At 35.4% G+C, this 26,953-nt stretch overlaps 1 protein-coding gene and 3 long non-coding RNA genes across 8 annotated transcripts; 2 read left to right on the top strand and 2 right to left on the bottom strand.

Annotated features, from left to right (window-relative positions):
- The first annotated feature begins 1,185 nt into the window (after positions 1-1,185).
- LOC131652135 (uncharacterized) lies at positions 1,186-3,606 on the top strand. 2 transcript variants are annotated; one of them, XR_009298596.1, is made up of 3 exons: positions 1,207-1,844; positions 2,642-3,030; positions 3,144-3,606. It is a non-coding gene; the product is annotated as an uncharacterized LOC131652135 (long non-coding RNA). The 2 variants fall into 2 exon arrangements; XR_009298595.1 differs by having other exon boundaries at positions 1,186-1,844; positions 2,642-3,606.
- Positions 3,607-11,527: 7,921 nt separating this feature from the next.
- On the top strand, positions 11,528-13,948 carry LOC131652133 (uncharacterized). Of its 2 annotated transcripts, XR_009298591.1 has the most exons (3): positions 11,549-12,186; positions 12,984-13,372; positions 13,486-13,948. It is a non-coding gene; the product is annotated as an uncharacterized LOC131652133 (long non-coding RNA). The 2 variants fall into 2 exon arrangements; XR_009298590.1 differs by having other exon boundaries at positions 11,528-12,186; positions 12,984-13,948.
- A 127-nt stretch (positions 13,949-14,075) lies between these two features.
- Positions 14,076-17,564, bottom strand: LOC131652134 (uncharacterized). Of its 3 annotated transcripts, none has more exons than XR_009298593.1 (5): positions 17,325-17,564; positions 16,994-17,214; positions 16,760-16,898; positions 16,395-16,602; positions 14,076-15,858 (listed from the first exon to the last, which is right to left on the bottom strand). It is a non-coding gene; the product is annotated as an uncharacterized LOC131652134 (long non-coding RNA). The 3 variants fall into 3 exon arrangements; XR_009298592.1 differs by having other exon boundaries at positions 14,076-15,817; XR_009298594.1 differs by having other exon boundaries at positions 14,076-15,817; positions 16,395-16,593.
- A 2,361-nt stretch (positions 17,565-19,925) lies between these two features.
- LOC131652132 (calcium uniporter protein 2, mitochondrial-like) lies at positions 19,926-22,310 on the bottom strand. The gene is made up of 2 exons (XM_058921910.1): positions 21,538-22,310; positions 19,926-20,641 (listed from the first exon to the last, which is right to left on the bottom strand). The coding sequence occupies exons 1-2, from the start codon at positions 22,108-22,110 to the stop codon at positions 20,168-20,170; spliced, it is 1,047 nt and encodes a 348-aa protein (XP_058777893.1). The 5' UTR covers positions 22,111-22,310; the 3' UTR covers positions 19,926-20,167.
- Between the last annotated feature and the right edge of the window lie 4,643 nt (positions 22,311-26,953).

Raw genomic sequence — 26,953 nt, 5'->3', positions numbered from 1 at the left:
TTAGCACCCCTCGCGCCCATCGTACTCGATGGTATCCACCTATGTTTGTTTCTATCTAAAGGGTGTGTACTATGTCTATGTCTATATGCGAATGAATGCAAAAGAAATACGGGGAAAAGAAGGAATTATTTACAAGTGTGCTCGTTCAAGCCCCGCGACTTGATGCCTACGTATCCTTTTCAGGAATCAGAGCGCCGTAGTTCGGCTCCATAGTTTTGTTTGTTTTTGTGTTTTTAGTTGGGCGGAGTTAACGCTCGCGCTCTTGCATAAGGGGACAGCCTAGGATGCAATGGAGCGGAGATAACAGTGCCCTTAAGAGAAAGAGATGAGAGAGAGACTTTGAGCGTTTCGAGAAAATCCCTAAAGCAAGGGAAACTCGAGTTACTCTATGGTTTGTGTTTTTTAGAAGTTGGGAACTTACGCCCGAACGGAACCCTAAAGCAAGGGAGGTCCAAGCTCTCGAACGTTCCCTAAAGCAAGGGACGTTCAAGTTTCCATTCCCTTTTTATTAGTCAAAGTATTTATTAGTCATTTTTTATGAGTTTTCTTGGTGTCTTTTAAAGGGATTAAATCCAAGTATTTTTAGATGTTTTATGGTTGTAAAAAGAAAAAGAAACTAGCCTAAGTATGAAGGGAATTTCTACCTAATGTTATCATGGTTTCTACCTAAGGTTAGGATTTAAGGAAGCATGAAAATTAAAGCAAAAAGTAGAATATTGAAAATAGCATAAAAGCATGAAAAAGAACAAGTAGAAAATATAGCACAAAAGTGAATTAAAAGTACTATTATTTATATGATTTTTATGAAAGTTTTTGTGCCAAAAATTACCCAAAAAATCTAACAAAAAGGATGATTTTTATTACAATTTTATTACCTAAAAATCTAACCAAATTTTAATGGATTTTATTGTTTACCATGCTTTTATTAACTAAAATGTTAGAAAACAAACTAGTTATTAACTAAGCCTAAGGTCTAAAACCAAGCACACAGGGGGTGAAAATGGAATGGAAGTGATGAGTAGCAAGGGCGCAGGGCCCAGTCTGAGTTCAGCCCAATAGTTATTTTTGTTTCAGCTTTAGTGTAAACAGATGGGGGTGCATGGGCTTAGTGGGGTGAGCAATAGCAATTTCGTGTACATGGCCCGAGGAATTATTCAACATATTTTTCTTGTGATGCAGATTTGTTCAAGTATTCTTAATAGTAAAAATTAAAAAAAGAAATGTAGAAAGGGTTAGGGTAAAGGCTTACATGAACATTGAACTCAAGCGAATCCACCCTCTCCTCCACGAACAAATAGACGACGGCGCAGTGAATCGAGTCCTTCTCCGATCGGAGCTTCTCCGTCTTGAGCCCTCCGTCTCCGGTTCCACTTCTCTTATCTTTGCTCGCCTCGCACCTCGTTCTCACGATCTCCAATCAACTCAACACTTGCCGCAACTACCTGAGAACTCAACCTCCTCTGACGAAGACCCTGTCTACTTCTTCATACTTCTGACTCCTGATCTGATGCGCTATGGATTGCGAATCGTAATGTTGAATGATGCAGTCATGGTGTCAAAGACGTGCGTTGAAGACTCGTTGCAGTGGCGCAACGATGTTCGTTGATGTTTGCGCGTATGTTGAGGTTCGTTGAGGATGATGAAAAAGATGAAGAAGATTCAAGATCGAGAAAAGTTTGTCACGAGTTGAGTCTCTGTTATGTGATTTCTCTGATGAACGATGGAGGACTTGAAGCTTGAGGTGTGATTTTCTTGTGGTGATTGAAGGATGAAGAACTCTGGATCGATGAAGATGAAGATGAAGATGAAGATTGGAGCCAAAGTTTGTTACGCTTTGATTATCGGTGAGTTCTCTCTCCAATTTCTGTTACGCCTCTTTTGTTTCCTTCTCTTATGATCTGTGGCTTCTGAATTCGTTTTTTGTGTTCTGTTCTGGAGATTGTGGAGATGATGAAGATTGAGAGAGTGGTTGAAGACGGTGATGAGTGAAGGTTTCTGTTGAGAGGTTGGAGTGGTGATGATGATGAATGAAAGTGCAGAGAGAATTGGTGAGAGGTTGAAGAAGAGTGGATTGGAGAGAGTGTGAAATGGCGTGTGGGAGATGTATGTGGAATGTGATGATGGAGGAAGTGGCGTGGAAAGTTTTTGAATGAGATGGTGAAGAGTAGTTTATATAAGGAGAGCTGAAGATGAATTCAGTTAGAGGAGGTTGAATCGGTTAGAGGAGAGTGATTAGTAGCCCTAGGATGAGAGTTTTCTGTTATGGATTGGAGGGCTGAGATTGAATCAGTTAGATAGTTTTAATTCTGTTTTTCTGTTGGTGATGGTTAGAGATTGGGATGAAGTTTAGGTTAGATGTCATTTTTGAAATTGGAAAATGAGAGGGAAGGTTAGTTATGGCAGTTGGATTGGTTACAAATTGGTTAGGGCAGTTACAAGTTGGTTTGACCAATTAGATGCTAGTAAGAGGGAAATGTCAGTCAACAATTGATTAGTAGAAAATGTTAGGTGTTATTACTGCTATATAAAAGCTGTTAATAGATTATTAGAACAATTAGTGCTGCTATGTAGGTGGCTATGATTGATAGAAATAGTTAGTTATAAAACTGTCACTGATATTAGGTGTGGTTATGTTCTGCAGGTTATTTTGATTCAAGTGAGCATGGAGCATTCATTTTGATATCAAACCTCGAGCATAAACACGAATTGGATTGTGTACGAGCGACTGTCGAACACATAGAGGTTCTCTGCGTTTTCTTTTGGAACATGATCAGTACGCATAAAGTAAGTAGCCTTTAGGGCATTTATGCTTAGACTGAGCTTTGTGGCAGACTTAACGTTGCTTCAGACCCATTGAACTTGAATTGAACCCAAACTGCTTAAAGGATCTCTGAATATAACTCAGTGGGGATGATGGTGATGGTAGCTATAACTTAGTTTACACTCCTCTTTTAGTTTGCTATTTGAATATGAATGTGGACATGGTATGACTGGAACTGTTAGTTTGTTAAATGGTGCAACAGGCTGTTGGTAAGTTTGTGGTTTGAAATGTGTTAGTTAGGAACTGTTTTTGTGTTGCATGATTGTTAGAAATCTTTTATTGAATTTTCCAATGGATGGATGTGTGTTTATTCCTTGTACAGGTCTAGGATGTGGAGAAGTTTTATGGTATGAACATGGGTTAACCTCCTTGCTGCTGCTCAGGCGGAAGCAGCTCGTTTTGGTTTAGATGTGAATTGTTTGGCTATGCTGCAAGTTTGGTAAATCGAAATATGACTGCAAGCAGGTTGACAATTGTGTGAGTAATGCAAGGCTTTCCTTTGATGTGGAAGAAAGTGTGAGCTGTATGTTAATTCCACTGGTTTTACGCTTTGGTTCAGATGCTTGGAGTTCGGGCAGAGAAACAAGTCCATAGTCAAACTAGGATGTAGTTTTTTTTGTGTAAAATCTTTTTGGTGATGTAATATGAAAGTTTTTTTTTGTAACGGTTTATGACTTGTGCTCATTTGACTCATAGAGTAGAATAGGACTTTTTGGATATGATTGAAAGTGTAATGTGAAAGAACTTTGTAAAAGGGCATTGAATGGTATATTCTTTTTGTATGATTTTTCTGTATTGGGTATTTGACTTTTGTAATTTGAATGTGGACCTTTTTGAATATTATGTAACATGAATTGAACTTGTGTATTGAAATTTGACGTGGTTATTTTGAATTGGAATTTGATAGTTTGAATCGAACGCTTGAATGATGATCGGTATTCACATGACTTGGGCTTGAAACTTGGATGATAATGAACGTAAACGTAAAGATCTTGAATGAATGGTTGAATGAATTTGAATGGAATTGCACCAATGCCTAACAAATCTTTTTGATGAATAATCATGCACGTCTTAGTCTTGTAACTGGAATACCAAGCACTTTCGATTACTCCTCTCCTTTTTTATGCAAATCCATTTCAAGTCTTTAAGAATAAACTCAAGTCCACTCTAACTTGTATTGCAAGCAACAAGTAAAAATGATGAGAACCAAACTTCTCTGATCAAAATGAATCCACAAGTTCATCTCTCATGCCATGACTCACATCGGTATTTCAATCCATCATAACAAAAGTACATCGAAGAATCCTCGAGGAAGAAAGTATTGAAGCACATAAGGACACCTCGAGATGAAATCCAACAAATCTTTGATGAATCGACGATTGTAGACATTGTGTATAAGAACCATAGTCTTCTTGCCTCTGATGAATCTTCATGGAGGAAAACCTTGTAGCTTTAGGAGAAAGAAGTCCACCCTGAACGACATACAAAGACCCTAGCTTCCAAGATCCTTGCTCCCACACCTTTTTTATTGATTAATGATGCGTGATATGTTAGATGACCTAATGGAGGTATGCGGATGAATGCAATGCTTAAGCCAGTTAGAAATTAAAGGGTAGGACAAATTTGGGGTATGACAGCTGCCCCTATTTAATCTTCTTAAACCAGAAGGTGAGATTGGCGTTAGCCTTTCGAACGTTCAAGGTAGAAGAAGATTAAATATCAAGACCCGAAATTTGTCCTGAAGAGAGGATGGTGTAAGTGTTATCTTTATTTTTGTTTTGATATCTGCTGGGGAAAAGAGAATATTTTTCTTTTTTCTGGTGGAAAAGTTTATGGTGTGTAATGGTTGAATGGGAAAAGAAAATAATGATTTGCTGGGGATTGGGAATTGGTTTTACGGTGAGAAATTATGGATGAATGGTGGTTGCCAGGCGAGAACTGACTTCACCATTAGGGAGGATTGAAAATGATGGAAAGGATTTGCCAGGGCAGGGACTGGAATTTGAAAATGTTTGCCAGGGCGAGAACTGGACCTTGAAAAAGTTTGCCAGGGCGAGAACTGGACTTTGAAAAAGTTTGCCAGGGCGAGAACTGGACTTTGAAAAAGTTTGCCAAGGCGGGAACTGGACTTTGAAAAAGTTTGCCAAGGCGGGAATTGGACTTTGGAAAAGTTTGCCAAGGCGGGAATTGGGCTTTAAAAAAGTTTGCCAAGGCGGGAATTGGGCTTTAAAAAAGTTTGCCAAGGCGGGAATTGGACTTTGAAAAAGTTTGCCAGGGCGAGAACTGGACTTTGAAAAAGTTTGCCAGGGCGAGAACTGGACTTTGAAAAAGTTTGTCAAGGCGGGAATTGGGCTTTGAAGAGTGATTATCAGGACGGGAACTGGGTTTTGAAAGGTGACTAAAGATGCCAGGTATCGGCATCGTGGCATAAGGAGATTTGTAATGCAGTAGCAGATATCAATCGGAGTTTGTAGGGACATTTTTTTTAGGTGGGGAAGTATCGTTGTCTTGATTGGGTGCGGATTTGTATTATCTGGCTTATGCTTTGTATGCATGTTTGAATTTTTCTGTGGCGTAATGATCCGCTTTGACGGATATGCTACGCCTTTGAGGATGCAATGTTATATGCAATGAATACTATATGCAAGGTGCCAAATAAAGGCTTTGGTGAGGCGGAGGAGCATGATTGTTGGAGTCCCTCGCTTGTTGTCTTGAGCTATCAATATGAATCGGTATTGGAAACCCTACAGTACCAAAGATCTTTAGCAACCGCATTGAGGGTTGGAATGTAGCTTTGTCGGGGAGGAAGTGACTTCATTTGACCTTCCCTACACCTTGAACTGCTTGGGGATGGTGAGTTCGAGGAGATTCCCTCGATTCACCCTGTTGAGGATGAGAGATTCAAACAAGGAGACCAGGTTAGGGGAACGGAACAACTCCCATGAGAAATAAACTCATGTGGAGAGGCCAAAGTTCCAGGAGAAATAAACTTCTATGATCAGGGAGAAGGCAGTAAAACTCAGAAGATTGTGCCCCAAGCTTCGTGAGCTACGAAGGAATTTGCCCCATAGGATCTTTGGAGAGATTTGTCGAGTCTCGACGTAAATGCCCCAGATTGGTTGAACCCAAGAGAGATTCCTCGACTTGATTGCCCCAGATTGATGGAAGCTTGAATGGATGCCTCAGTTGACAGAATCTTCACACAACTTGCCCCTTGGAGTAATCAGCTTTTGAAGTGAATGGCTCATGGAATCGATCAACTTTTTCTGCAGTTGTTCATTGTTCGATCTTCCTTGATGTCAAGTCTTTATTCACAAGTAAAAGATATTTGTTTTGAAGATGATAATCTTGATGCAATGTTTATGCTAGCTTCGAAATCAAAGTTATTGAAACGATGTTGTGACATTCAGTGTTTGAATTATTTGTCATATCGATATCAACATAAATGGTAAGCAAACATCTAGGAGTCAGCTTTACGCAACTTTCTTTTGAAATAAACCCTGCTTCAATTAGGTCTTTTAAGGGTTGTAACGTGGCCTGGTTCACGGTTTTAGAAAGAAAGGATTTAAGGCTCAAAGTCTAACCTAACCCACCCATTCTTCGTGATGTTCTCCAGTCCTAAGTTCAACTTAACCTGATACGAGCGTCCATCCTTCAAGAGGAGTTTGAGATGATTGAGGGATCAATGAAGTCTTCTCGGACATGGCAGTCACTCACTTTCTTTTTGGTGCCTGATCACACGACATTGTTCCTTTGATGAGGATCTTTATGTTGTAATCCCCGTTTTTCGTTTCTGCTTTGCATTTCCTTTTTTGTTTCCCTAACTTTTGCCTGGACAAATTCTTTTGAATTTTATTTTGGAGTCCAGCGGGATGCCCTAATTTTTGCCTAAGTCACTTGTTTTCAAGTTGTTGACTTAGCGGGCTTTTCTTTCTTTTTTATTCACCTTTTTTTTTGAACAAGTCGTGTGATCCTGAATCTTTGATTTGCGGGATGTGATTGTGACTGCCTCATTCTTTGGTTGATGAGGGATTACCATTGTGGTATTGACTTTCCTCAACCTTTTGAAAGATAACCATTGTTGTATCCTTGGATGTGTACTCCTGATGAATTTTGATTGCTCGATCAGGTTAATTGAATGCTACCCTGCCCCTGGGTTAAATGTGAGGGTTTTTTGAATAGAAAAGAAACTCCTACTTCAAGGCTCAAAGGGGTTAACGAGGGTTTATCTCCCTTATATCTCCAGTGTTTGGGGATTTGAAACAATGCCTGTACATCCTCAGCGGGGTTTTATTCAAAAGCACACAATTAGAGATTTTGCGTTTTTATTATTTTTCATCATTCTCCTTTTGATATTTTTTCTTAATCAAGAGTTTGATATCGATAGACAGAAAGATATGAGTGAACACGAATGGATTGATTCGAAACTAGCATATGCAATGCATTTTTATTTTCATTAAAAACAAACAAGATTTACATGGAAGAAACATTTAACAAAACAAGGAAAATTACAATTGAAAATGCAGAAATGAATTGATGATTGCCATAGTAGAGGAGGCTTGACTCCGTCTGGACTTGTTGATCTCGAATACTTTCTGTAGTTCCTTCCGATCACTTCAGATTACTTCCAGAGAAAACTCCAACGAAATCACCAAAGAGTTGTAAATTTTTGTCTTACTTTAGGGATTCGAGCAATGCGAGTGATGCAATGCTCAAGATAAGAGTACGTCTTGCTTATCCCTCGTGCGGGAGCCCCAAGCATAGATGTTGGAGTGGTAATCACCATCAAACATGGAGGAACCTTGCATGGCCGTCAAACTTAGAAAAGCTATATGTTGTGAGGAAAGAATTTGTTGATTCTGGAGACTTTCTGAAATCTAGGCATTTATTCGAGCAAAGGAATTCCATTCACCCATATGTTTCCTTCTTGAAGGGTTATATGCCTCCCATCAATCAACTGTTGTACTTTGGCTTTGAAAGCGTTGCAGTCCTCAGTTGAGTGCCCTGTCGATCCAGCGTGATATCCACATTGCACATTAGGGTCGTACCCAGGTGGAAACGGTTGTGGTGGAGGCTTTAGAGATTTGGGAACCACCAATGAGCTTTGAACTAGATATGGAAGAAGTTTAGTGTATGTCATAGGAATCTGGTCCAAAGGAGCATTTCTTCGTTCCAAATTACTTCTAGGTTGGCGTTGATTCGGATGACCTTGTTGATGTGGAGCACATTGCTTTTGTGGCAGATACTGAACCGGTTGTTGTCGGACCATATGGGGTTGTTGATTGATAGTGGTGGCAAAGGCTTGTGGAATATATTGGCCAGGAGAAACTAGTACCATCTGATAGTTAGGAACCTGAACCTGAGGATAAGCAGGGACTTCCTCTTCTTCCATCTCGGAGATTGCGTTTGTTTCACTTTTACCTTCTTCTGTGAATTCGGAAACATTAGCAATATCCTGGATTTTACCCATCTTTAAGGCGTTTTCAATTCGTTCTCCTACGACAACCAAATTTGAAAATTCGGAGGAAGCACATCCAACCATCATGTTCAGATAGGGATCTTTCAAAGTATTCATGAACATGTCTACAAGCTCTCGTTCTAAAAGAGGAGGTTGGACTCTGGAAGCTAATTCTCTCCATCTTTGTGCATATTCTTTAAAAGACTCACCAACCTTCTGAGTTAAGCTTTGGAGTTGTAGTCTAGTAGGAGCCATGTCACTGTTGTACTTGTAATGCTTGAGAAAAGCCTCTGCTAATTCATCCCATGTGCGGACATGGGTTCGTTCAAGTCGTGTATACCATTCAAGGGATGCCCCACTTAGGCTATCCTGAAAGAAGTGCATTAGAAGCTTATCATTTTCTGCATACGGTGCCATCTTGTTGCAGAATGCCTTAATGTGACTCATCGGACAAGTGGTACCCTTGTATTTCTCAAAACTGGGGACTTTGAACTTAGCAGGAATCTTGATATCAGGCACTAGGCGCAAATCAATAGCATTTAAACCAGAAGAGCCTTGACCTTCTAAAGCCTTCAATCTTTCTTCCAGGAGATGAAATTTCCTCTCATTTTCCTCAATTGGGAACTTGAAAGCTTCGAGTTCAGAATCGTTCTCATGATGTGAATCCTCCTTATTTGGAACTTCCACGGGCACAGGTTTTGATCCTCCATTAGCAACAGTAGTCGGAGTACCATTAGCCAACTTAGCAACACTTTGTCTTAGCTCTTCTTGCCCTTGAACAACGACATGGAGAGTCTCAAAGAGTTGGGTCATCCTTTCCCCCATGGTATCCAAGTCCTTACGAAGCTCAGCCTGATTCTGTTCAAGAAGGTCCATGATCCTCTTTTGATTAATCCTCGTATGCTACAGATGTAGGGAAGTCAAGTTTGATGATGAAGCAGAAATCTGTTGAAGGGACCCCAATTAGCTTCTGATACGGAACCATGAAATGCATGATGATATGAATGCAATGTTTCATTTCCGAGGAATCCTAAAGTCTTTTCACACACTTTTCTTTTCATTTTTCTTTTAAAATCCAAGCTTTATTTTTTTATAGAATATCTTTTCTTTTCTTTTCTTTTCTTTTCTGCTTTTCTATTTCCTTTTTCTTTTTCCTTTTTTTCTTGGAAATAGACTTTAGAATTCCTCACAAATGAAGTGGATAAAACAATGATGTTATGCAATGCAAGCATGGGATCAAGGTCCATATGATCTGAGTAACCACCACACAATCCTTTGAATAACTGATGTGAAGCTTCTGTACAGGCCAAGTGTCACAGGATCAAAGGTTCGACGCCTTTATGAATACCAGAATATCAAGCACCATTGGAATGGACCAAATAAAGGTCCAACCCCAAATATGAAGAAGCAATGGTATGTAGGAGCCAAGGTTTCCTGTCCCACCCCAATCTCACGGGTATGAATTCTAGACACGGACAGGTGGTCCCTAATGGTCACTAGGGTCTACAGTTCCCATGGGGTACAAAGTGTTTGAGGCAGCAAGGGTGCCAGACACAGTGTTCCATGAAAGAACCTCGCCTAGTTGTGGTACCCCATGTTGAACTCGATCGTAGCAAGGGCCACGGGAGTCAACATGAGCATCCACGCTAATCCTATGTGTCACTGGCCTGGGTAGTGGGCCTTTTACCTCACACAAACCCCCCACCTGCAAAACAGAACAGAAGACCCCAGGGAACACAAAATATAATCCATATGCATGATGTGCAAGCAGAAACAAACATGATATGCAAGCAGAAAATAAACATGCAAACATATATACAAGATATAGACATAAAACAAATAAACACCCAATAAAATAAAACAAACAAAGGCTAGGATCGACTTGCTTAGGTAATCCCCAGCAGAGTCGCCAGCTGTCGCACGCTCGCGAAAAATGAACAGATTCGCCACCAATATATTTATCCCATAAGGGAAAGGAATATCAGAAAACCTGACAAAGGATGGAACAGGGTCTTGCGACCAGAGAATCAAGGTACGGGAGTCGGTTACGCAAGGGGAAGGTATTAGCACCCCTCGCGCCCATCGTACTCGATGGTATCCACCTATGTTTGTTTCTATCTAAAGGGTGTGTACTATGTCTATGTCTATATGCGAATGAATGCAAAAGAAATACGGGGAAAAGAAGGAATTATTTACAAGTGTGCTCGTTCAAGCCCCGCGACTTGATGCCTACGTATCCTTTTCAGGAATCAGAGCGCCGTAGTTCGGCTCCATAGTTTTGTTTGTTTTTGTGTTTTTAGTTGGGCGGAGTTAACGCTCGCGCTCTTGCATAAGGGGACAGCCTAGGATGCAATGGAGCGGAGATAACAGTGCCCTTAAGAGAAAGAGATGAGAGAGAGACTTTGAGCGTTTCGAGAAAATCCCTAAAGCAAGGGAAACTCGAGTTACTCTATGGTTTGTGTTTTTTAGAAGTTGGGAACTTACGCCCGAACGGAACCCTAAAGCAAGGGAGGTCCAAGCTCTCGAACGTTCCCTAAAGCAAGGGACGTTCAAGTTTCCATTCCCTTTTTATTAGTCAAAGTATTTATTAGTCATTTTTTATGAGTTTTCTTGGTGTCTTTTAAAGGGATTAAATCCAAGTATTTTTAGATGTTTTATGGTTGTAAAAAGAAAAAGAAACTAGCCTAAGTATGAAGGGAATTTCTACCTAATGTTATCATGGTTTCTACCTAAGGTTAGGATTTAAGGAAGCATGAAAATTAAAGCAAAAAGTAGAATATTGAAAATAGCATAAAAGCATGAAAAAGAACAAGTAGAAAATATAGCACAAAAGTGAATTAAAAGTACTATTATTTATATGATTTTTATGAAAGTTTTTGTGCCAAAAATTACCCAAAAAATCTAACAAAAAGGATGATTTTTATTACAATTTTATTACCTAAAAATCTAACCAAATTTTAATGGATTTTATTGTTTACCATGCTTTTATTAACTAAAATGTTAGAAAACAAACTAGTTATTAACTAAGCCTAAGGTCTAAAACCAAGCACACAGGGGGTGAAAATGGAATGGAAGTGATGAGTAGCAAGGGCGCAGGGCCCAGTCTGAGTTCAGCCCAATAGTTATTTTTGTTTCAGCTTTAGTGTAAACAGATGGGGGTGCATGGGCTTAGTGGGGTGAGCAATAGCAATTTCGTGTACATGGCCCGAGGAATTATTCAACATATTTTTCTTGTGATGCAGATTTGTTCAAGTATTCTTAATAGTAAAAATTAAAAAAAGAAATGTAGAAAGGGTTAGGGTAAAGGCTTACATGAACATTGAACTCAAGCGAATCCACCCTCTCCTCCACGAACAAATAGACGACGGCGCAGTGAATCGAGTCCTTCTCCGATCGGAGCTTCTCCGTCTTGAGCCCTCCGTCTCCGGTTCCACTTCTCTTATCTTTGCTCGCCTCGCACCTCGTTCTCACGATCTCCAATCAACTCAACACTTGCCGCAACTACCTGAGAACTCAACCTCCTCTGACGAAGACCCTGTCTACTTCTTCATACTTCTGACTCCTGATCTGATGCGCTATGGATTGCGAATCGTAATGTTGAATGATGCAGTCATGGTGTCAAAGACGTGCGTTGAAGACTCGTTGCAGTGGCGCAACGATGTTCGTTGATGTTTGCGCGTATGTTGAGGTTCGTTGAGGATGATGAAAAAGATGAAGAAGATTCAAGATCGAGAAAAGTTTGTCACGAGTTGAGTCTCTGTTATGTGATTTCTCTGATGAACGATGGAGGACTTGAAGCTTGAGGTGTGATTTTCTTGTGGTGATTGAAGGATGAAGAACTCTGGATCGATGAAGATGAAGATGAAGATGAAGATTGGAGCCAAAGTTTGTTACGCTTTGATTATCGGTGAGTTCTCTCTCCAATTTCTGTTACGCCTCTTTTGTTTCCTTCTCTTATGATCTGTGGCTTCTGAATTCGTTTTTTGTGTTCTGTTCTGGAGATTGTGGAGATGATGAAGATTGAGAGAGTGGTTGAAGACGGTGATGAGTGAAGGTTTCTGTTGAGAGGTTGGAGTGGTGATGATGATGAATGAAAGTGCAGAGAGAATTGGTGAGAGGTTGAAGAAGAGTGGATTGGAGAGAGTGTGAAATGGCGTGTGGGAGATGTATGTGGAATGTGATGATGGAGGAAGTGGCGTGGAAAGTTTTTGAATGAGATGGTGAAGAGTAGTTTATATAAGGAGAGCTGAAGATGAATTCAGTTAGAGGAGGTTGAATCGGTTAGAGGAGAGTGATTAGTAGCCCTAGGATGAGAGTTTTCTGTTATGGATTGGAGGGCTGAGATTGAATCAGTTAGATAGTTTTAATTCTGTTTTTCTGTTGGTGATGGTTAGAGATTGGGATGAAGTTTAGGTTAGATGTCATTTTTGAAATTGGAAAATGAGAGGGAAGGTTAGTTATGGCAGTTGGATTGGTTACAAATTGGTTAGGGCAGTTACAAGTTGGTTTGACCAATTAGATGCTAGTAAGAGGGAAATGTCAGTCAACAATTGATTAGTAGAAAATGTTAGGTGTTATTACTGCTATATAAAAGCTGTTAATAGATTATTAGAACAATTAGTGCTGCTATGTAGGTGGCTATGATTGATAGAAATAGTTAGTTATAAAACTGTCACTGATATTAGGTGTGGTTATGTTCTGCAGGTTATTTTGATTCAAGTGAGCATGGAGCATTCATTTTGATATCAAACCTCGAGCATAAACACGAATTGGATTGTGTACGAGCGACTGTCGAACACATAGAGGTTCTCTGCGTTTTCTTTTGGAACATGATCAGTACGCATAAAGTAAGTAGCCTTTAGGGCATTTATGCTTAGACTGAGCTTTGTGGCAGACTTAACGTTGCTTCAGACCCATTGAACTTGAATTGAACCCAAACTGCTTAAAGGATCTCTGAATATAACTCAGTGGGGATGATGGTGATGGTAGCTATAACTTAGTTTACACTCCTCTTTTAGTTTGCTATTTGAATATGAATGTGGACATGGTATGACTGGAACTGTTAGTTTGTTAAATGGTGCAACAGGCTGTTGGTAAGTTTGTGGTTTGAAATGTGTTAGTTAGGAACTGTTTTTGTGTTGCATGATTGTTAGAAATCTTTTATTGAATTTTCCAATGGATGGATGTGTGTTTATTCCTTGTACAGGTCTAGGATGTGGAGAAGTTTTATGGTATGAACATGGGTTAACCTCCTTGCTGCTGCTCAGGCGGAAGCAGCTCGTTTTGGTTTAGATGTGAATTGTTTGGCTATGCTGCAAGTTTGGTAAATCGAAATATGACTGCAAGCAGGTTGACAATTGTGTGAGTAATGCAAGGCTTTCCTTTGATGTGGAAGAAAGTGTGAGCTGTATGTTAATTCCACTGGTTTTACGCTTTGGTTCAGATGCTTGGAGTTCGGGCAGAGAAACAAGTCCATAGTCAAACTAGGATGTAGTTTTTTTTGTGTAAAATCTTTTTGGTGATGTAATATGAAAGTTTTTTTTTGTAACGGTTTATGACTTGTGCTCATTTGACTCATAGAGTAGAATAGGACTTTTTGGATATGATTGAAAGTGTAATGTGAAAGAACTTTGTAAAAGGGCATTGAATGGTATATTCTTTTTGTATGATTTTTCTGTATTGGGTATTTGACTTTTGTAATTTGAATGTGGACCTTTTTGAATATTATGTAACATGAATTGAACTTGTGTATTGAAATTTGACGTGGTTATTTTGAATTGGAATTTGATAGTTTGAATCGAACGCTTGAATGATGATCGGTATTCACATGACTTGGGCTTGAAACTTGGATGATAATGAACGTAAACGTAAAGATCTTGAATGAATGGTTGAATGAATTTGAATGGAATTGCACCAATGCCTAACAAATCTTTTTGATGAATAATCATGCACGTCTTAGTCTTGTAACTGGAATACCAAGCACTTTCGATTACTCCTCTCCTTTTTTATGCAAATCCATTTCAAGTCTTTAAGAATAAACTCAAGTCCACTCTAACTTGTATTGCAAGCAACAAGTAAAAATGATGAGAACCAAACTTCTCTGATCAAAATGAATCCACAAGTTCATCTCTCATGCCATGACTCACATCGGTATTTCAATCCATCATAACAAAAGTACATCGAAGAATCCTCGAGGAAGAAAGTATTGAAGCACATAAGGACACCTCGAGATGAAATCCAACAAATCTTTGATGAATCGACGATTGTAGACATTGTGTATAAGAACCATAGTCTTCTTGCCTCTGATGAATCTTCATGGAGGAAAACCTTGTAGCTTTAGGAGAAAGAAGTCCACCCTGAACGACATACAAAGACCCTAGCTTCCAAGATCCTTGCTCCCACACCTTTTTTATTGATTAATGATGCGTGATATGTTAGATGACCTAATGGAGGTATGCGGATGAATGCAATGCTTAAGCCAGTTAGAAATTAAAGGGTAGGACAAATTTGGGGTATGACAACGGCATCTCTTTTTAAAATGTAATTTTTAAAAGAAAAATATAAATTTGAAAAAAATCCTAAGTTGATGAACACCTTAAAAAATTCTATAGTTAATAAAATAGTAATAACAATAAAAATATTATATTGATAATTAAAAATATTACACAAATTTTTAGAATTAATATGCAGCTTCAAAAAACAATTACCTATATAATCTTGTTTAAAAAAAAAGAGAGATACTAAAAAGAGTTGTATGAATAGTTTTGTTGTCTTGCTCAAAGTACTACACAGAAGATAAAACGTCAACACCAAATTTACAAAAGAAATACTCTTTGGACACAATCCCATAGAAATGTTAAGAGAGAAATGAATTCAAATATATTAGATTACATAAGAGGCATGGTATTGCAGACACTTAAAATTACTGCCATTTGGATCTGAATTCATATCAAATGCACTCTCCCATTTGGATTCTTCAATCAACCTCATTAATAGGATAATCTTTGAAAAAAGATTCTTAACAGTGAAACAAAGTTTCAACATAATATAGTGAAACATTATAAAGGTTGAAAACAACCTTGTAGAATTGATTAATGGACATTAATTTGTTTTAAAGCAATTTTCTATTACACACACACACACACACACACACACACACACACACACACACACACACACACACACACACACACACACACACACACACATATATATATATATATATATATATATATATATATATATATATATATATATATAAATAATGATATAGTGGGTTCTTCTTTATAAATTTGCCTAGTAGTTCTTTAACATAAGACAAGGACGGTGGAAACACTTTTTGTAACAGTGGCTATATAAATACTGCTTTTTCTTCTACTTGAAATTGATTTAACAGGCGCGGGGATCAATGATCATAGCTAGTGTGTTAAGGTACATAAAGAGCAACTGAAGGCAAAGAGAAAACAGCTGCACATGCGGCCACAGTAGTTGAAAAGCAAAAATTGTGCAGAGTTGATGGAGACTGCTGCAATTGGAGGCTACAACATCGAGAATTGCAATCATGAAAATTCTGTTTTATCTAAAAATCAATGTTGTGTATATGCAGGGTTAGCAACAAAAATATATTGGAAAACCTTATGTATAAAGCAAATCAAATCGTTTATACATCATGATTGAATAATACTTGAAGTTTCAGCAAATGTTCACACTGTTTGAAACTAAATGTATACATGTGAGAAACTGAATGTATAAAATATTAAGGCATAGTATAATTTGTTCCAACATGTTATCCAAGACTGTATAATTTTCCATTTAGACATAAAAGGATACAAGTTTTATCAAACTGAATTATCAAGATGGAATGATTTGCCATTTAGAAAAGAACAACTTGTAAATACAAGTGTAATCAACAACAAACATGAAAAACTGCAAAATACAAGTGATTATACCAACTTATCTGAAAACAACTTATCTGAAAAGTGATTAAAACATCAAATACCAACTTATCTGAAAACAACTTATTAGAAAATACCAAACCATAAAAACAGCCAAAAAATAGAACCATAAAAGAGAACTTAAATACAAAGAAGAGTTGCTTAAAACAATATAAAGTACCTGGCTTGATGACTTCTCCTGGGTTTGACTTGACCAAGAGTTGATTTCCATCAAGATGTGTGACAGTAAATTGGAAACCACAAAGAGCCTCAGTTAAGCTCAGATTGTGATCAATATGGAGGTCATCGCGCTCCCTCTTGAACTTTGGATGCCCTTTCACTTGTAAGACAAAAACTATGTCTCCGGTGATTATGTCTGACTGCAACATCTACAATTAAATATCAATTTCAACATGACAAACAACCATCAAGAAGACTAAAATAATAATAAACTTTTGTCCCGTTTTTACAGTATTAAAAATGCAATAGTACACTAAATTATAAACCAAAATACCTAGCACGAAAAAGTTCAAATAAACTACTTACGGCTTCATCAGCTTGTCCTTCAAATACAACCTTTTGACCTTGATGCATTCCCTTTTCCACATGCACCTCCAGCACCTTAAAGAGCCAAATCATGCCTTAAAGCATACAACAATTAGATGCCAGATGTGTTCTTGAAAACCTAAAACTCAAACAAAGTTATTTTGAATTGTAAATGTTACTTTAGAGTTTTTTATTTGTCACGTTAGCATTACATCTAGAAAATATCAAGCTTACAAAGTGAAAATGCCGGTAACAGTGCTGCCTTCAAACCTTCAAATTGGGGGAAAGCAATCCTTCAAACCTCATGACAGATCTGACCAAAAAGTCACACAAAAATAATTTTGAATCCAACCACCACACCCGCCGTCAAAAAACGTGTTGCCGCTACTATAGTATACCACTATCAAGCCGCCTATTGCCGAAAACGTCATATCCACCGCCATAATTTCGTAGATCTGTGTAGAGAGTCAAAGATAGAATCAAAGATATGAGAATATAAAAACCCTCTTCATCACCACTTAGTAACAACAAAAAAAACCCCAGATCTGAAGAAGAAGATGCTCACCATATGTTCAAATAACCGCACCGTCAACGAAGCTTCCCCCTTTCACGTGAGTCAACACCACCAAACCTGAAACAACAAACACCAAATCAAAATCAAAATCAAACTTGTATGAAACTCAATAATAACAATGAAGAGGAGATGGAGAAGTAAGAAGAAGATGAAGGAGGAAGAAGAATAGGGAGAAGGAAGAAGGAGAGGGAGAAGGAAGAAAAAAGCAATCTGAGAAAAAAAGAAAGGGAACTTAACGTGAGAGCAAGAAAAAATAAAAGTGAAAAAGTGAAAATGGGTACAGATACTGTTTGGAAGAGGATATTGGGAGTAATGAAAAAGTGAAAATGGGTACAAATACTGTTTGGAAGAGAATACTTTCTTATTCGGTTCAGTTACATTAGAAAAAATAGTGTAGATAGTACATACATTGGCCAATAGAGAGACAAACAGACCAAACCATTAGTTTCAATGTAGCCAAATTCTAAATTTAGTCACAAAAAGTATTTTTTAGACACATTTTATCCCCAAAACAATTAGGTGTTATTTTTTAAGCAAAGGGCAATTTAGTATTTACCAGATACATCTGTTTTCTTATTTTATAGATGGATCGTCTCCTGTTTTCTCTCTTCAGTTTTTGGTGCTGCTCCAAATCCAATGGATAATATACATTAAAGAAATGATGAAGCAAATAAGTAGATATATATTAAGATCTAATGGATGAAATTAGTGCTGAACAGCAGAAACATAGCTGCATAGGATCCAGATCCCACTACTTCTCTCTTTAATACAACAGACATTTTTTTTCTATATTTTCTTATTTCTCATGCTTTCATTTTATACCATCCACCACCGCCACACACTTACGACAACCCATCAACATGCCGAACGAGGACGACTTCTTCTTCTTTTCTGTCTCAATTTTTTCAATGCATCAGCTTTTTTTGTATGTTCTTTTTTCACAACTTGTCTAGCCTATAACAATGGTTTTTTCTTTCACTGTTTGCCTACGAGATGAACTTAAGATTGATTACTTAGTATTGAATATTTTTGAGATTGTTTTTGAGTATTGAGTATGAAATTTTAATTCTAATTTAGAGATTGTTTTATCATGAAATAGATTTGTAATTGAGTATTGGGTATTAATCAGTAAAGTATGGAGTATTTTAGGGGTTGGTATTAATTTAGGGATTATTTGTTAGTATTGAGTGTGGACTTATAATTTCAATTTAGGAATAATTTTATTTTGAGTAGATTTGTAATTGAGTATTGAGTATTTTAGGGACTGTTTTTGGGACAATTTGTCAATTTAGGGATTTTGATTTTAATATTGAGTATAGAATTGTAATTTCATTTTAAAGATTGTTTTATTATGAACTTGTAATTCAATAGTCGTTTAGGGTCCGGTTTTAATGTAGGGTCCGGTTTTAATGTAGGGACTGTTTTTAAGTATTGAATATGAGCTTATAATTTTAATTTAGGGACTATTTTATTATGAATTGGAATTTAATTCAATGTTGGGTATTTTATGGACTTTTTTTAATTTAAGGACTCCTTTTAAGTATTGAATATGAACATGTAATTTGATATGGAGATGTAAATAAGTATTGAATATTGAATGATGGTTTTAGGAAATATTTTTCAACTTAGAAAAAGTGTTTTTAGTATTGATTATGACCTTGTAATTATAATTTAGGGAATTTAAAAAAAAAAATTGACTGAATATTTATTATTGAGTATTTAATATTTCGGTTGATTTATTATGATATGAAATTATAATTTTTGTAAATTTATTTAAAAAGTTGTGCAGCAAAGGAGTCAAGAGTAGAAATTATTTTTTAGTGGCTACCCCAAAGTTTTTACTCTAGCTTCGCCACTGCAAATCAACCCTCATCATTCCATAGACATGTCTATATCTCAGATACGTGAGGTGTATCTTCCAATGAGCAGTTACAAGAGGTATTAGCTCTCAATACAATGTCTACATCCCAAATACTTAAGGTATATCTCTTGATGAGCACGTGCCTATTATATAAACTTCCCCCACTACAAATGTTCATCCAATGCTTACTAGAGCAAAAACATGTCATTTTAAACCTAAACCTTTCTCACTGCCACTGAGCCTACTTCAGTAAGGAAGCCTTAAGGTTGGTCTTCCTTGTCAAGTTTAAGATCGGTCTTTTAATGACTTGCTTGTTAAGTTTAAGGTTGGTCTTCCACCACCCCGAGTGTGAGGGGAAGCATTACAAGGATTAGTTATAATTTGTTAGACCTCAACCAACTTCAACTAACTCTAACTCTATACATATAGTTCTTCCATTATTGTGTAACAAACTAAGCTTTGAATGAATAAAGAATGAGAATGAATCAGATTCAATTCATCAAAGCTATCTAACACTTTTAACCCAAGCCAACCCAACCAAAATTACTTTGACCTGCTTCTTATGTATATAAATCAGAGCCAAGTTCAACTTTGAACAGCTCGAGCATAATTAAATCAACATTTCTACTAAGTTCACCCTTAATTTGTAATAAAACTTTGATATCTCAAAATGTAATGTAAATCATGTGATATTTTACACAAGAAAGTTTGGACTGAACACTCTGCATCAGTTTTACACAAAGCCGCATCTAATTCTAACACACAGTTAGCATGTATCTTAATGATCACATCTAATAATACAAAATGTTAGAAAATTTAAACCCAAAATTCAGTTAATAAAAACCCCAAAAATTGTTGTCCCACGAGGGCAACTATTTGCTGTATTCTAAAGTCAATGAACAAGAACAAGTAGCTAAGGCCATGTAACATTCTACATCTTTATTTTTGTTTTAGGCCAATTAACTCTTCTTTATCAATGATTCTGTGAAGTATTCCCAACTGTGAGAGCAATGGATGAATCAAACATTGGAGGAATGGTTGGAGAACAAACATCCTTAAGCTTATTGTACCTTTCAATGTCAAAATTGTAAAGCTTGATAAGACGCTTCTGCTTCGAGCTGAAACGGGCTTCATAGAAGCCTTCAAACGACGGCTCTCTCGCGGTCCTGAGAAAGAATGTGTAACCAGCCATGAAGTACATGGATGTTAAATAAAAGCAAATTGGTTCCATTACATCCCAAGTAAGCTCCCAAAATGTGAGTCTCATGAATCCCACAGTTTGTACAATGAGGAAACCCAAACCTCCCCAGAGCTCGCGGCGAACTAAGTCGTTAGCTTTGTTGTCAATGGCCAGCTTCTTCTTCTCCATTTCTTCGTATTCTTTTCTCACCGACTCCGGTACCTTTGATCCTGGTGTAGGAAGCAGACTTCGGATTGTTTTTGCAACCTGTATCACAAAATTTTACAGAGTTTGGGTAAAACTTATCTAACTTTTTTTTCTTTCCTTTCTACTTTTGATTTTTCCTATAGCAATAAGACAGACTTACTGTAAAATTGAAACACTCAACAATTGTACCTACAGTTGTACCTATAAGGAACATATGAGAACAAAACTATTAAACTCTAAACGCAAAACCCGCCAAAACCCGCCATACCAGCCGCTTTGCGGCGCCGTTATAGTGAATTGTGGCAGAAAATCCACTATAAATCGGCCAATATATATAATTGCCGAAATTTCAAAAAATGCCACGTATATCCACCACGGCAAACCCGCAAAAACCCGCCATACCAGCCGCTTTGCGGCGCCGTTATAATGAATTATGGCAGAAAATCCACTAAATCTGCTAATATTTATAACTGCAGAAATCTAAAAAACCGCCGCGTATAGCCGCCACGGCAGATATCTAATCCTAGTTGAGCTAAACTATGAAAAAATTCTAAAATACTAAATGTCCTATTTGTGAACCCCTTGAATAACAAAAAATTTGAATGAATAATAGGCAAGGAATGAAAGTTCTTGTGAGCAATCCTTTAATGCTCTAATTTACCATCGTCCTGTAACACTTTTGTGAAACAACAAAGTTTCAATTTCCTGTGCGAAATAATCATAAAAAGATTATCAGTTTTCGGTATTATCCAATCCAAATGAATCAAAATGAACCATCTTTGATTTCACCGTTCCACCTATAACCCATAAATTACACAACCCAGCCATAACAAACACAAAAAACAAAAAACAAAAAAAACAGATGAAATGAAACCTTTTTAATAAAATAAAAAAAAAAAAACTCAGAATTGAATTAACAGAAATAAAATAGTAAAATTATCAAAATAAGAATTTACCTGCTCCGGTTGAAGAAAAACTGTATCTCCTAGAATAATCACAGCCGCAGAATCATCCAGCATCTTTGCAATCTTAACCGCTTGATCATGATCAGAGCAATACTCAGAACAGATCCTAACCAACTCAGAAACCGTTATGCAACTTTTCTCAGAACTCCTCAACCTCGCTTTCACCGACTCCATCTGCGCCACTTTCAACAACTTCTTCACATCACCGGCGCTAACACCAGCCAATTCCGGATTCTCCGGTAGCGGCTTCAAACCACCCAACCGAATACGATTCCGAGCAATGTCCATTTCTCTCAGCTTATCCACTATGTTTCTCCCATTCATCTGATTCCCACGAAGCTCTGATTTCATACCGGTTTGCTTCGGTTCAAACCCGGTCCGTTTGTGAATAAACCTCCTGAATATCCCACTGTCTCCATTCTCCGGAGAAATGTCGGAGTCGGTCGCCGCCGCTGAAGCGCCTCCACGAACGGAGGAAGAGGAAATCCGACAATTCGTGAGATTTTGCGACGAGATTTTGGTGATGTTGAAGAGACGTTGAGCAAGGGTTTTTTTGAACGCCATTGATGTAAGAAAGAAAAAAACTCTGAAAGCAGAGAATGAGAATGAGAATGAAATTGAAGAAAGTGACGGGTAACGGAAACGATATTTATAGCTCTGTAAGGATAAACATACACGCGAGAATTTCAATTTATCGGGAATGAATCTAACACGTGGCAGAATCGGGAGCGTTGGATTTGATAAAACGTTGGTGCTGACTCAATATTAATGGATAAGTCAAAAATAAAAATTAGAAAAGTGAATTTATTTAGGGTTGTTAAAATAGCGTGTAAGGAGAAGAAAGCGAGAAAATGGGAGTTGATACGGCTACGGGATGTTGCGTCTATGCAAAACGTGTCGCCACATACACCTTGAGATTACTAGGGTTTATTCGCTGCCATACATGGAAATTTTGGAATGTGCTTTTTTTAACAAAATAAATAAATAGGAATAATAATAAAGGATAAACCAAAATATAGAATATGACGTTGATTCAGCTATATACAGAGGATAATTCTTTATTATTTGCAGATACGTTGAATAAAATTGTATTATAATTTTATTTTATTTTATTATTTTTGGAATATGGTTTCAAATTTCTATTTGATGACATTTGGTAAAATTTATGTATAATATATATTAAATTTCTAGAATATTCTATCCCAGTGTTTTAAAAACTAGTTCAACGAGTCAATTAACCGATCGAATCGTAAATTGAAAAGGTATTAATCTAGATCGATTATATAACCAAGTTGACGATCACCGACACGAATCGGCAAAAAAATATGCGAATCGATTTTATTTACAAATCAAACAAGTCATGTTTACTTTCTTTTTCAAAGTTTAAACAATGCTTTTTTATTTAAAAAAAATTAAAATATTAAAAAAGTTTAAATAAAAATTTAGAATGTAATAGAAAATAAAAATAGTATAAATAAAATCTTTATATTTATTCATTAAAGTTTTTGTCTTTGTTCATGAAAAAAATTTAATAGATACAAAAATTCAATTTTGTCTAAAGTATTTGTTATTTTCTTAGGTGTCATTTATATTTAGAACTTTTTTAAAACTAAAATATCTGATTCAATCTGATTTAATACAAATATAATTTTATTATTGAGATAAAGTTATATGATTGTGTCATTGGATTTATCATGTAGATAACTGAGTCAATGTTCAAAAATTTTGTCTATCCAAAATAAAATATAATTAAAATTACTCAATTTTTTTTATGAATTTGGCCCAAATTTTATATCAAATACATTTGGTTATTTCTATTTAAAATTTATTTTAAAAGGGATATTTTATATAAAAAAAGATATTAATATCAATTTTTTATGAAATTAATTAGTTTTGTTTACTCTATTAATGTAGATTTTATTACATCACCTATCAATGACAAATCATCACCTATAATTAATTGATAATCGTAAATCAAAAAGGTAATTAATCTTAGATCGATTAAATAATCAAGTTGACGATCACCGACACAAATCGACAAAAAAATATACGAATCGATTTTTCAAATCAAACAAGCCATGTTTACTTTTTCTCTTTTTCAAAGTTTAAACAATGGTTTTTTATAAAAAAAAATTAAAAATATTACAAAACTTTAAATAAAAATTTAGAATGTAAAAAAAAATTAAAAATAGTGTAAATAAAATCTTTATATTTATTCATTAAAAATTGTCTTTATTAATGAAAAAAATTTAATAGATATGAAAACTCAATTTTGTCTAAAATATTTTTTATTTTCTTAGGTGTCATTGTATATTTAGAACTTTTTTAAAACTAAAATATTTGATTCAATCTGATTTAATACATATATAATTTTATTATTGAGATAAAATTATATGATTGTTTCATTGGATTTATCAGGTAGATTACTGAGTCAATGTTCAAAAACTGTCTTTATTTATGAAAAAAAATTAATAGATATGAAAACTCAATTTTGTCTAAAATATTTTTTATTTTCTTAGGTGTCATTGTATATTTAGAACTTTTTTAAAACTAAAATATTTGATTCAATCTGATTCAATACATATATAATTTTATTATTGAGATAAAGCTATATGATTGTGTAATTGGATTTATCATGTAGATTAGTGAGTCAATGTTCAAAAAATTTCTCTATCCAAAATAAAATATAATTAAAACGACTCACTTTTTTTGATGAATTTGGCCCAAATTTTATATCAAATACATTTGATTATTCCTATTTAAAATTTATTTTAAAAGGGATATTCTATATAAAAAAGAAATTAATATCAATTTTTTATGAAATTAATTAGTTTTGTTTACTATCATTATAGATTTTATCACCTATCAATGACAAATCATCATCTATAATTGTATAAATTTTAATTTTATTTAAGTATATATATATATATATATATATATATATATATATATATATATATATATATATATATATATATATATATATATATATATATATATATATATATATATATATATATATATTCACATTGCTATTGTACATTAATTATTAAATCAATCTTTGTATTAAAATTTCATAAGCATAATTAAAAATACTTTTATATTTTTTTTACATTTATCAATGGAAATTAACATCTAACAAAGAAACGCAAAATCATTGTAGAAAGAGTGATATGATTTATTATTTTTAAAGTTAAATTGATTTTTCTATAAATAAAAATGTAACTAATTTTATAATTTATTTTCGCATTCAAATTTATTGACCAACTCATTTTGTATAAATATATTCAAACATAACTTTTGTATATATTATAGATTATTTTATATTCAATTTATTTATTTGTGAAAACTAACTTTACAAAATTAATACATACAAAATCAATTTTCGACACCGTTCAACCAAATAGACTAGAAAAATTCCTTGATTCAACGCAATTATTTTTAGGGGACGGTAATTTGATAAAAAATTCCATGGCTCCCACTCATATCAACATAAACACAATGTATATGGTCACTTATGTTGGTAATAGTATTGAAGATTATTTTATCTTGAAATATTAAAAATTTGTGTCAAAAAAATTAAGTAAAAGTAATATTAAAAGACACTCAATCTTTTAGAGATTAATATGCAATATTATTCTTTTTTATAAACATTAGTTTAATGTAATATGACCTTCTAAATTTAAGGTGTAAAAAAGATAAATCCAAAAAAAAAAAATTCAAAATCTTTAATTTTTATGTTTTTCCTTCATAAATTTAGCCAGATTTATAAAAATTGTATGTTTGATAAAAGTGAATTTTTGATAAAAGAAAAATGAAAAGATGATCGCCTATTATTAATTTGATAAAAGTGAATTTCTGATAAAAGAAAAATGAAAAGATGATCGCCTATTATTAATATTATAACTGATGTATTTGTCTTTAAATATAGACTAAATATATTAATTATTGAATGAATCTAAAATAAATTTACATATAAAACATAATACCCCCTCCGGTCTCAATTATAAGCAAACATTTAATTTTTAGATTCATTCAACAATCAATGTATTTAGTCTAATAATAGACTAAATACATTGATTGTTGAATGAATCTAAAAATTAAATTTTTGCTTATAAATGAGACCAGAGGGAGTATGTTAGAGAGGGTGTAGCTAGCCCGATGCATAGTAGTCCAAGTTAGTAAGTTAATAGATCTTGTAATAATATGAGGTGTGAAACCCAATCAAAATGATAATTAGGTCAAACATAAAATTCACACCTCATAAAATAAACATGTCCATTTTGTTTAGCCTAATAAGAAGAAAACCTCAACATGGATACATCAGTTGAAGGGGTGATACATACACACACAAGTTATCATAAACACCATCTTAAGAAATAAGCACGTTGACATATAAAATATCTTAAAAAGAGAGGTGGCTATATTCTGACGTGTATTCGAGAATATGTTTGACACAAAGAAGTGTCTTCGCCTATTTCGAACTTCAAGCACACAAATGCAACACTTATCTTAATATAATCTCACTAAACCCTACTTATATACTTCATATTACTCTAGCATCTAAGTGTCTTTCCGAATACACCTGTGATAAATATCAAATTTATTTGATTTATAATATATTTTTTTCGTAAGGTGTTAGAGATATGTAAATATCTCTCCACTGTATAATGTATAAGTGTATACATATGGCTTAGTAGAATACTAGTAGATTGAGATGCTTCACTCTTGTAACTCGAAGTATATATAGTTACCTCAATGTTAGCGTAGAGTTTAGATTGGAAATAATGAATACAAGCTTTCTTTCATTCTCTCCATATTCTAGATTCTAATATGGTATTAGAGTCTATCGATCGGACCATGGGCCGACTACCGTTAATATCCATGCACCAAACTCAAAAGAGTGTTGGGCGTGAGGGGGTGTATTAGGAAGATACTAAAGTCCAACATTGGTTGGAGATAAAGCATTGAAAGTGTATATAAAGAGGGACACTCTTCACCTTACCAACCGGTTTTGTAAGGATGAGTTAGGTCAAACTCTAATATGGTATCAGAAGTGGTTCAGATCTAAACCACGTTTCCCTTCATCATCTCTTCCGCGCAAGAACGTTACCCTAAGCTCTTGAAGCATCAACCATGGCTACTTCCTATCTGAACACCGAGGATCAAGATTCGTCACACAATTCTCAGTCCACCTTCTTCAATCCGAGCTCCAACAACACATATGGACCGAAGCTCTCGATTCAACTCAAGGATAACAACTACCTGATGTGGAATCAACAGGTTGAAGGTGTGATACTGACTCAGAAAATGCACAAATTCGTGGTGAATCCTCAAATTTTGGTGAAATTCAAGACTGAACAAGATCGCATCCAGAACAATGTCTCAGCTGATTACGAATCTTGGA

Source organism: Vicia villosa, linkage group LG2 (genome assembly GCF_029867415.1).
Source record: "Vicia villosa cultivar HV-30 ecotype Madison, WI linkage group LG2, Vvil1.0, whole genome shotgun sequence".
NCBI classification, from domain to species: domain Eukaryota; kingdom Viridiplantae; phylum Streptophyta; class Magnoliopsida; order Fabales; family Fabaceae; genus Vicia; species Vicia villosa.
This window is presented reverse-complemented; position numbering and strand designations above follow the sequence as displayed.